Genomic DNA, 12,455 nt, shown 5'->3' on the forward strand with positions numbered 1-12,455 from the left:
ATTACAGAATAATATGGAATGCTTTACAAAAGTCTAAACGGCTCCTAGATGGCTGGCAGGTCTAAAAGGAAAAACACGGTTATATAATAACATTCTTTTAGCAATGCATTTTGAGTCTTTCGTTAAAATGTGCAGTCTATTTTCAATTAAGATTTTTCGTGTTTTTAGCTAACAGATATTAAAAAAACATCACCCTCTAGCCAAGCAGTGCCTTTAAATGCATTACTTTCAAAAACCGCTGAATAAAACCGACATATCGTTTTCAAAACAAAATGACACAGGTAAACTAATATGAGGTTTATAACCTTACACTCTAACTACAGAAACTGAATAACGGGACCGGCGTATTTATATAGTCCTTTTATAACCGGTAAACAAACATTAGGTTAATAATATGAAGGAGCTTTATAAAAGAACACGTCAGGTTTTATGGTCATTATAGGGATATATTTTTCTGGTAAAATCTCAATAAAACACGCGGCCAAGGTACAGGTCGGCTACGTTTGAAGTTAGTAATTATATATTTACCTTTCTCCTGGTGTTCCGCTCTTATCAAATATAATTCATTTAGTATTCAACCTCAGTCATTTAGATTCACTTGTTGTAGCCATACCTTCACCGAATGAGTGTGACGGGGGACCCCGAAATGTTTTTTTCATGGGAGCCCCTTCCCCCAAGCTATCAATATTCAGGCTGAAATATATCTGGAATATATGCTGAGATTTCTGAACTAAATCAACAACTACTGTCATATATATAAAGTGGAAAAACACAGATAGGATGTATACGGTAATATAAATTCATATTTAATTAAAATTAAAAATACAACCATAAGTTTTAAATGACTGTCATAAGATTTATTTCTCTTACACGAAGACATGTAAATGCTCTAAGCCTAAAGTACCACAAACGACGTTGGTTATGACCTGTACGTCTTCTTCAAAAATAGAGATGACGTCGCGAATGTATCATATGCAAATTAGCACAGCCGCCCAGGGATGAACAATCATGATAGAGCTTACAGGTATGACGTAGGTTGTCGTCACATGTATCAGTACAACAGTCTACCTGCTGTAGGTAGATTGATTAATACCGTCATCAACCAAGAGCGTGTTATACTATACGGAGCTAAATAAGGAAGTCTGTCATAAAGCTTAATTTTATAGAAAACAAACCCTTTAAGGCCAGAAAATACATATAAATTTATTTGAAATAAACAGGACGCATTTCACAACAGAAGCAACTTTCAAATTACCACAAATGAAAGAAAATCGTTTTAACAATCTCTTGATGAAAACTTATCCAAAACGTGAGATGTCACATCGGTTTGGCGCCGCATTTATCAGGTTATGATTTGAGGATGAACTGCGTGAAGAGTATTAAGCTAATAACTGAATCAGTATTATTTTCTTATTAATCCTACAAAAAATATGACATATAAAGTGACGTCTAAAATGTTCTAGAATGCCGTTCCAGTAGTGTTGTGTACAGTATTGGACACTGGAAAAGATGGAAAATGAAACCATCGTAACTTCCCTTGATTGTGAGGTCATCGTTACCAAATGACGCCCTACTTAAAACCCATTCACCTCTAGGTAGCAAATTAGTTAATTTATAATCACTAGCCGCGCTAAAGCAACCGGCGTCCTGCGTTACGTCACGGCTCGTGCTGCGTAGCGGGCCGAGCGGCTACAGGTAAACCGGAGCACAACAAACCGAAAAACCGGCAGTACGGCATACCACGGAACGGTTACGAGAGGAGTCAACTGCCATTCCACTGGATTAAACTGATACTAAACTGTGTCACTGACACTCACCGGCGGATTATTTTCACCACCGACCAGGCACAGGAGTACGGCTACTGTTAATTTTTAGTTCTTTTCGAAATTGTGTTTTTTCGGGTGAAATGACAATGTGATAAAATACCTTAGAATCCATAGTCACCGAGAGAGAGTGCTTGCTATCGATTTTCCGACGTCGCCCTGTTTAGCGGTGAATATTCATGTCTATGGAAGTCATCGCTTATTTTAGCTAACAGGATGGTCCTCTGTGAAAAATAGTGAGTGTAGCGTCAACATCGATTTCCACGGGTGTAAAAAGAATGACGTCTGCCATGGACCATCATATAGAGGACCAGGTAAGTCATTCTCACCTGTATGACAGTGGACAGGTAATATCTAGCACCATAACTGTACTGTTGTGATCGGGTTACTTTTTGTCACCACGCTTCACCTATTCCAAGATACACAACACTATCCCAGGTAAAACCGAAGACGACAGACAAATTAATTGAAGTTAAATTGGCTGATTTGTAAGTGAAATAGACATTAAAGTATTTAAAAACTTGAGATATTTTAATCCGATACCTGCCTGTATAGGGTGATGTTTCCATTATACGATTGAAATTATCCAGTTCCTAAGACTAATTTTACAGAAAATGGTAAGGTTATAACTGCATATAGGATCTGGCATGTCTCGAGAGAGGTTATTTCAACGTGCCTTATCAACTGTATACTTATATACTGCTACATTTGTATGAGAATATACTTATACGGAGAATCTGTATTTATAGACATACCTAAAGCCTTGAATAAATTACCTATGTACATATATTTGTACTATGGTAATTAATTAAAAGTTTAGGCGTGTGCAAATACAGTGTCTGCGTATTAATACATGGCCATGCTCGTGTGCTAATTTCAATAGACGTGTACCTGAATGTAGATAAAATGACTATAAATAATAATATACAGATGCTAAGTTAGACAGGTGAATCATTGTTAGATGTCCCGGTAAACAAATGCCTGCACCGGTAAACTGCCATCAGCAGCAGCAGCAGACCACTCATCACCAAGAATACCTGTATTTTCACCTGGATGACATAATCCTTATTAAGTTGATTTGTATCATCACCTTCTGACTGTCAGCTGGAATTACATGATGTTAGGTACATTCTTAAATTCTTTATAGGTTACCACCTCAACTAGCTCAAGTTAGTGATGTTATAGGGGATACACAGAACTAGGAGTTCTCCTGTGTTACCTGTAGTATGACCTTTGTAGTTCCACTGTCCTTAAATGATTATCCTCTACAACAAAGTACAACAAAGGGTTGACTCGTTTGTATCAGAACCCGCACTACCCCTGCGAAATGTTCGAGAACAGTTCACCCAACCCTTATCCTTATCATAATGACTAAAAACTCACACTTCTCAGAAATCAGATTTTATTCAGAAATGCTGATTGTATCAACAAGATACTATAAACTAATAGTTGTAATAGATGTCAAGAAGTGTACCAGTGCATTAAAGCATTAATCTACAGGACACACAGAGAGTGAAGTTTAAAATTCTCACATAGCAATAAAATGGGAAATAGAGTTTCACTTCTGCATAACAGGATGTGAACTTTCACCTCCCACATTACACTCTGAAAGTGAAGTTTCACCTCCCACATAACACTTGGGGAGGGAAGTTTCACCTTCCACATGACACTCGGGGGTGAAATTTGACCTCCCACATGACACTCAGGAATGAAATTTGACCTCCGACATGACACTCACAGAGAGAAGTTTCACCTTGAAAATTACACTAAGGGAGGAATTGGGAAGTTTCACCTTCCACACCACATTCAGAGAGTGAAATTCGACCTCCCACATGACACTCGGGAATGAAATTTGACCTCCGACATGACAATCACAGAGAGAAGTTTCATCCCCCACATAACACTCAGGAATTGAAGTTTCAACCCCTGACTACATACTGGGTAACACTCAGAGTGGAGTTTCAACCCCCCGACTACATACTGGGTAACATTCAGAGTGGAGTTTCAACGCAGATGAAAGTTGAAAATGGGGAAAGATGAAAATGAAAAATGGGATTTCCTTCCCACATGATACACAGGGAACAGGTTTTTTTCCCCCCTTCCTAAATGACACTTGAGAAATTGGGTTTTATCCTGTAGCATGTATTTTGTGATTGTTTTTTTTTATCACATATGCAATATAGTAGTAGGGTTTTCCTCCCACATCAAACTAAAAGACTGGGTACAGCAGGATTCATCTCGCACACAACATTCAAGGATTTTAGTTCACATCACACACATACATCTTCAGAGAGCACAATTTCCATCCAATTTGACGCTCAGAGAGTGTACCTGGTGACACCGGGTTAAGAAACAATGGTTTTATGTTTAGATTCTATACGCGGAGAGTTGAAAGGAGATAACAAAACGGAGCAAATTTTAGTTTTCACGAGTGTGTTTGTGTCAACATTGGTACCAATGCGTGTGTTTACTCAGCTTTGGGGGAACACAGGCCCACAACTATAGGGCCTGTCTGTATAGCCTTCATTATCCCAAACAAGATAACAGAATTAAACGTTTTACAAATGTCCGACCAACTGTTCCAATATCACATGTTATCGCAACAACACTGGAATGAGGTATACCCTGTATATTAACCCCTGTCGCATTTGTCGGTAGTCTTCAAGGTCATAGATGTATTGTTGGCATTAAAAGCTCTATGATTACGGTCGAGTTAAGCGAGGCATGGCAATAATACTTGTTACTTAGTCACTGTCGATCTCCTGGCTGTAACTCCTAAGATTAGACGTATCCAATAACCCATTCTGGTGATTTGTCCCCTAGATTCTGTTACGCCTCGTCATAGTGAACACATGACAACAGTTAGAGTTGGTGATGTCACTCTACTTTTGACATGAATTCCTATGATATGGTGTTTAAATTCAAACTGTCCAATTTGGTCTGATGTTAATAGGATGTTTGTACCCAACACTTATCAAATGATTTTATTCTGCAGCCTAAGGGTGTCAATAACTTCTGTTGGCAAAAGAATTGATATACACTTGAAATCTCCATCCCGACATTGTAATTTTGAATTTGGCAAATTGATTCATTGCACAATATCATTGTTGAAAATATTATACACCGACAATGGCGACACATCTAAAAGCATAGGAGTGATATTTCTTCTGGAATTATTTTGAAGGTTGATACATAAAGATTGTAAAAAACTTCTTGTGGCAGCAGGCTCTAACCTTGTAAGACATGTACAGGTTGTAACAGGTGGCTCTTACCTTGTAAGACATTTACAGGTTGTAACAGTAGGCTCTAACCTTGTAAGATATTTACAGGTTGTAACAGTAGGCTCTAACCTTGTAAGACATTTACAGGTTGTAACAGCAGGCTCTAACCTTATAAGACATGTACAGGTTGTAACAGCAGGCCCTAACCTTATAAGACATGTACAGGTTGTAACAGCAGGCTCTTACCTTGTAAGACATTTACAGGTTGTAACAGGTGGCCCTTACCTTGTAAGACATTTACAGGTTGTAACAGGTGGCTCTTACCTTGTAAGACATTTACAGGTAGTAACAGCAGGCCCTAACCTTGTAAGACATTTACAGGTTGTAACAGCAGGCTCTTACCTTGTAAAACATTTACAGGTTGTAACAGCAGGCCCTAACCTTGTAAGACATGTACAGGTAGTAACAGCAGACTCTAACCTTGTAAAACATTTACAGGTTGTAACAGTAGGTTCTTACCTTATAAGATATGTACAGGTTGTAACAGTAGGCTCTTACCTTGTTAGACATGTACAGGTTGTAACAGCAGGCCCTAACCTTATAAGATACGTACAGGTTGTAACAGTAGGCTCTTACCTTGTAAGACATTTACAGGTTGTAACAGTAGGCTCTAACCTTATAAGACATGTACAGGTTGTAACAGTAGGCTCTAACCTTGTAAGACATTTACAGGATGAAACAGCAGGCCCTAACCTTGTAAGACATGTACCGGTTGTAACAGCAGGCCCTAACCTTGTAAGACATGCACAAGTTGTAACAGCAGGCCGTAACCTTGTAAGACATGTACAGGTTGTAACAGCAGGCCCTAACCTTATAAGATACGTACAGGTTGTAACAGTAGGCTCTTACCTTGTAAGACATGTACAGGTTGTAACAGTAGGCTCTTACCTTGTAAGAAATGTACAGGTTGTAACAGCAGGCTCTTACCTTATAAGATATGTACAGGTTGTAACAGTAGGTTCTTACCTTATAAGATATGTACAGGTTGTAACAGTAGGTTCTTACCTTATAAGACATGTACAGGTTGTAACAGCAGTCTCTTACCTTATAAGACATGTACAGGTTGTAACAGCAGTCTCTTACCTTATAAGATATGTACAGGTTGTAACAGCAGGCTCCTACCTTATAAGACATGTACAGGTTGTAACAGTAGGTTCTTACCTTGTAAGACATGTACAGGTTGTAACAGTAGGCTCTTACCTTATAAGACATGTACAGGTTGTAACAGTAGGTTCTTACCTTGTAAGACATGTACAGGTTGTAACAGCAGGCTCTTACCTTATAAGATATGTACAGGTTGTAACAGCAGGCTCCTACCTTATAAGACATGTACAGGTTGTAACAGTAGGTTCTTACCTTATAAGACATGTACAGGTTGTAACAGCAGTCTCTTACCTTATAAGACATGTACAGGTTGTGACAGCAGGCTCTTACCTAATAAGATATGTACAGGTTGTAACAGCAGGCTCTTACCTTATAAGACATTTACAGGTTGTAACAGCAGGTAGTTTTCAATTCCTTATATTCATTACCGAACATTAAAGCAGCATCTCCATTCTCCATTACAGTATTTTTTCAATTTTTTATTTTGTTTTCTTTTGTAGAGTTAAATGCACAATGGATAGTGAAACCTAAATCTTTAACTTCTATTTTAAGTTTTTAAAAACCTCTTGAATAAAAGATGTAAATTGCAATAAAATGTTAAAGAATGTGCACAAAAATGCACCCCAATCACAAAAGATGCCACCAACTCATAGACAATGAGCCCATCTCAACCATCCTCCAACCCTTATCATAGCTCCACCCCCTCGCTAAATAAAAAGATGGGAAGTTTAATTTTAAAATGAGTCAGGAAACCATCACAGGTGCACTTCACATTCACCTATCTCAAGACGACAGACTTGTACAAACAACCCGTCCAGACACCATGTTGTTGGGAAAAACTACCCTGAGGCTGCCATGATTTAACACTTCACCATGCTGGGTTAATGGCAGCGCAATTCATTTAAGAAAAAAAATGTGCACGCATCATTTAACTTGTTTCACAAAGTGTGCACAGGTTGATTGCCAGGAATAAAATTATGGCTGTCAAATGTCTGTGATAGCAGTAGGTCACCGTGGTAACTTCTGCCATCAAAGAAGGTGTGTTTTTTTTGAAACGGAAACGTCAGCATTTGATTTGAAATTTTGAAGGAAAGCATTTCTGCCAACTGTAGATATATATTTATAACATATATATAAGTTTTAGGAGGAAAAAAATTAAGTTATAACAGAAAAAAAATCATGAAAGATCTACGAATAGGGGAGTTTCATCCCAACTTGTTCATCCCAAATTATGGGTGTAATGACAGACGAGGCTAATACCTGTGGTATTTGTTTCAAGGAACATGTATCTTTAGACAGGTCATATGAGCTCATGTTTCCTGAATAATATCTGTACAATTAAATGGATTGGTCCAAACAAGATTTATGAATTTATCAAACTACTATAAATTATATTTAGACATTTTAGACATTTATTGAACTACTGTAAACAAAAGTAGTCTTGACTAAAAATAGGACGTCCACAAAATTGAGTTATGGTCTATACATTTGTGAAAGCTGTTCTGTCACACAAATGCATCAATACCAGTACTTTTATATTGTACTAGCAAAGAAAGGGGGGTTCAAAATGCACCAGACCTTAATTTACTGACCAGTGGTGTTCTCTGCGGACAAGTTGGACCGGTATATACCTGTCTGATCAGGTCAGTCATTGACCACCTCCATGTTATCTGAGCCATCTCACTGGATTTATCAGCCATCTCTGACCGTCTGGGCCCGAGGGTGGACATGTGTGGAGGCTGATCAGACAAGAACATACCAACTGTGTGTGATTGTAGAGGTAGCCAGACAATGGTCAGATCTCCATAAACCTCGATTGACGTCAATCGATGTACAATGCCTTAAATCTTTCAGTGTAACACTGTCTTTATGTTATCAACAACACAGGATTCACATAGAACATCAGGTATGTATAAGTATAACGTACCAGTATAGCAAAATTGACCTGTAGGAATATAGCTCAAGGGATGTATACCTCAATCATCTTTGAAGTTTTCAGTTTGACAATAAAACAACAATAATCAACATCCCCTATTGGCCCAGTAACAGACTGACCAGGCTCACAGAAATATGGCCTTCAACACAATAAGTGGGAAACCTTATGCACACATGTGTTTTATAACTGGGCTCAATCAACAAAAGCACCACAAAATGCATGTAGACTTACATTTGTTGAAGAATGGCTAGCTACCACATATGGCTGCTTGTACAACTGACCAAGGTACTGGAAAGGCAGTAATTGCTGCATACAAAAAGTTGGTTACTGTGACCTATATTTTAACCTCTGATTTAGAACTTTTATATGGGTTGTTTTCTGTATATATATCTCCTATAGTATTTCACATGGGGTGGAATGCTGATGTGATTTATGTTATCATCTGATAGGAGAAAGGAAACTATCAATATCAATTATCTCTAATGTTATTGTGGCCCATTAATTAGTAGAGACTATATGGATTGCTTTGTCTTTTTGTTTTTTAGTAATGAAGTTATCCCTTACTTGTTTTATCGATATTTCCTTGCCAAGAGAAGTTCTATACAATGGTCAATAACCACTATATGTGATGGTTAAGCAAAGTGTTGGATTATAAGTCTGGAGACTCTTACATAGACAGTAGTCGAATCGGAGATCAGGATGGCACAGAGATATTGATATGAAGTTATTTTAGATAGACTGGAAGTCTACAGGAAGTAAATCCTGGTCAAATACACATTATCGTGGGAGACCTACAGATCTAACCCTAATGTCTAGATACTGGCGTTCTCTTATACTTCATACATAGATTCAGGAGGATCTACACTATTAAAGGCTAGGTTGAATCCAAGACAGAGAATGGTTTCGGGAATTGCTTAGAAAATTATAAACGATCAACATCATTTCTCAAATTGATAAAAGATCAATAATTGACTGATAATAAGCTGAAAGGAAAATAAATAAGAAGACATGGTAAATATTGGTAATATTGGTTGTTTACCCAGTAATCAATTTTCAGAGCTGCTATTCTTACATGTAAAAGTTTCCATGTTATAATCAAACCATGGTTGGTTATAAAATAATCATGATTGATTAGTCATAGTCGGAGGTAAAACGACTAGACATTGATTAGATTAATTAATCAGGACAGCATTAAAAGTGTTAACAGCTTACAACAGATAGTGATATTTCCTTTAGAGACCTGCTTGTTGATGTAACCCAGGGTATAGTCCATGGTTACTCAGCGTTTGATTGTGCTGGTTATTCCCTTTACAAGATTGGATGTCAAGTATCCTGGAGTTTATTAGCTTTTTTATCACCAGGGTTTAATTTGACGAGCAAAACCTTAACAGTTTAAGTTTGTCAACCAAACCAAACAACTAAGAGGAAAACAACATTTCTATAAGATAATATCAGGGGTAGATTGCATTTTCTGATTTTTTGTACAACAAATCGTTTGTGGGTGGTCATGAATGAGTGACATTGATGTTGTCAATCTCAAAATTTCATTGAGAGGGCAGGCTCATTGAGATAAACGTACAGCATTATTCATGTGATGCATTTTCAAACAAGATGAAAATCCTGTTTTTCTATACACTATGTTACATCATTGTAACTCAGGGTTGTCATGGAGACCGAGATAGGATGGATACGTGTACAGTTTCCAGATTTTGCTATAGAATTTTAGTTCTGTGTATTTGATCTGGTATTTATATATCAGCATCCTCTGTTAGATCTTCCCAGTCATTCTTTCTGATGTCTGTTTTATGTCATTCTCTATAGCAGCTACGTGTCATTACACTGTTACCCTGGTAACTGTTGCTAAGGTAAACAGTTAAAAGGAGGAGATTGCACTAATCCCAGATGGACATTTCTCTAGTGATTTATAACAATTTATAGGATTCTCACTAAACATGCTAGTGTGAAACACGGCTTATTATAACATTTCCAGACTTTGTGAAAGTGTAGACCCAACCCAATCGTCTTAGTAGGATCAGACAGTTCCAAACTTAGAAATGAAAAAACATTGTCGCCATTCCAGGGAAAGTTAACATGTCAAGCCCTACCTAAATAGGTTGACCATGATGATTGGTTTTAGATAAGAGGAAAATGCCTTGGGACACTCTAGAATGAAGAAGACATTTTTCAAGTGTCACTAATGCCAAGATCAACATGTTTACAATAATAATAAACTTTTAAAAATGAAGAAAATGTCTGTGCTGGTGTTTGTTGACATTTAAACGTGCTTGTTTTTGTTGGGTGTTATATGTTCCTGGAGGGGGCTGATCTAATACCCAGCAAAGCCTTGTCAAACCGTCAACAACTTAACTGTTTATAACTACCACCAACTCATTTAAACTGACCCTAACTCTGTGTGTGTCACAGATTTAAGACTGTTTTACACAGTTATATCCATGTTCAGCATTGTTTACAGTGTTAAAAATACATAATGTATGTTTAATTGAAAAAAAAAGATCTTTAGAATGTAACGATTTCATGCATGACCCTCATTGACCAGTAATATGTCTGTATTAACCTTTGCTTAGATAGTAAGTCAACCCTATTTAAGGTTATATGCTACCTTACCAATTTAATCGTGTTAGAATGATCTCCCTTTATTGGACTCATCATGATCTTCTTACTCAGCGTTTACTAAATGTGATCAGGATTATCAAGTGTGATCATCTTTTGTATGTCTTACGTACATAAGTGACTAAAGTCTAAATAGGCAATTTTATTTGTTACACCTCAAGTGAATTTTTAGCTATTTGATTGGTTGGGAGAAAATTAAGCAAAAATCTCTGTAATCCTCCGAAAATACATTGGTTTTATGGGGCGCGGGTGATATTGCCATGAGACAGTGAAAAATATCACATGCACGAAAAATGTGCGTTCACCGCTTCATTTCCCCACCGTGATGGTCACAAGAATGTTTGACGGCAACAGCCAATTTTATCAAGCACCGGTGCGTCACTGTCACCTGCTAATGAATGTCATATTTATATAATATTACCCATACTGTGGAACTCTTATAGATTGGAGATGTATTATATCACTAAGGTGACGTACGTCCTTAAACAATGATTAAATGTGGAACTTTATGGAATCAAACATTTTCTATATACTATTGGGTCATTTTGAGATTAAGACGGTTTTTCCCCCTTTATCAAAACTTCAGGTCCTCTGGTCTTATCAGGGTAACTGAAGTATTATCTGATTATGTGTTGTGTTGTATACACATATGCTCTAATACTTCCTGTTCATAGTTCAAACAGAAACCAACATTCATTTTTAAATGCTGGTTGTTCTTTGTATGTTGGATACTTGGGGCTTAATAAAAGATATGTCAGCTCCCAACCCTTTAGTGCTGACAGCCATTTTACTATAAGCTCATTGGTGCAGTAACAGTCTTAGGGAGTGCAAAAGGTTAATCTTGGGTTTGGCAGAAAGCTTACAAATGTGGGGGTGATGCATCAAAGGTCAGCCTGAAACGATGTTTTGTGGGAAATACTCTGTTACCCACTCTGAAAACCTACTGTGGTACAACTACTGTGGTACAACTATACTGTGGTACATTGTACAACTACTGTGGTACAACAGCAATTACTTGAAAACAACAACTACTCTGAAGGTTTGGCATGCTTCATAAATGGTGTCAAACCAATACTGGCAGCAAATAAAGGTGTAGGCGTGCTGGACCGGGTTGATCAATGGCTATCAGGTAGCTGACAGCAAATAAGTGTAGGGGAGCTGGACCGGGTTGATCAATGGCTATTAGGTAGCTGACAGCAAATAAGTGTTTAGGGGGGCTGGACCGGGTTAATCAATGGCTATCAGGTAGCTGACAGCAAATAAGTGTGTAGGGGAGCTGGACCGGGTTGATCAATGGCTATTAGGTAGCTGACAGCAAATAAGTGTTTAGGGGGGCTGGACCGGGTTAATCAATGGCTATCAGGTAGCTGACAGCAAATAAGTGTGTAGGGGAGCTGGACCGGGTTGATCAATGGCTATTAGGTAGCTGACAGCAAATAAGTGTTTAGGGGGGCTGGACCGGGTTAATCAATGGCTATCAGGTAGCTGACAGCAAATAAGTGTGTAGGGGAGCTGGACCGGGTTGATCAATGGCTATTAGGTAGCTGACAGCAAATAAGTGTTTAGGGGGGCTGGACCGGGTTAATCAATGGCTATCAGGTAGCTGACAGCAAATAAGTGTGTAGAGGAGCTGGACCGGGTTGATCAATGGCTATTAGGTAGCTGACAGCAAATAAGTGT

At 38.0% G+C, this 12,455-nt stretch overlaps 1 protein-coding gene across 6 annotated transcripts in view; it reads left to right on the forward strand.

Moving 5' to 3' along the window:
- Positions 1–1,628: 1,628 nt before the first annotated feature.
- Positions 1,629–12,455, forward strand: part of LOC110455632 — a 58,474-nt gene continuing 47,647 nt past the window's right edge. For 5 of the 6 annotated variants that reach the window (XR_002463476.1, XR_002463474.1, XR_002463477.1 and 2 more), the window contains exon 1: positions 1,629–2,137. Coding sequence is in view for 1 of the 6 variants with exons in the window: in XM_021505874.1 (XP_021361549.1) it covers positions 2,102–2,137 (36 nt within the window). In the remaining 5 variants the exon portion in view is untranslated. Of the gene's footprint in view, positions 2,138–2,191; positions 2,312–12,455 lie in introns of those variants that run through there. The other variant, XM_021505877.1, reaches the window with a different exon arrangement.

This window comes from Mizuhopecten yessoensis, unplaced genomic scaffold (assembly GCF_002113885.1).
Source record: "Mizuhopecten yessoensis strain PY_sf001 unplaced genomic scaffold, ASM211388v2 scaffold8335, whole genome shotgun sequence".
Lineage (NCBI taxonomy): Eukaryota > Metazoa > Mollusca > Bivalvia > Pectinida > Pectinidae > Mizuhopecten > Mizuhopecten yessoensis.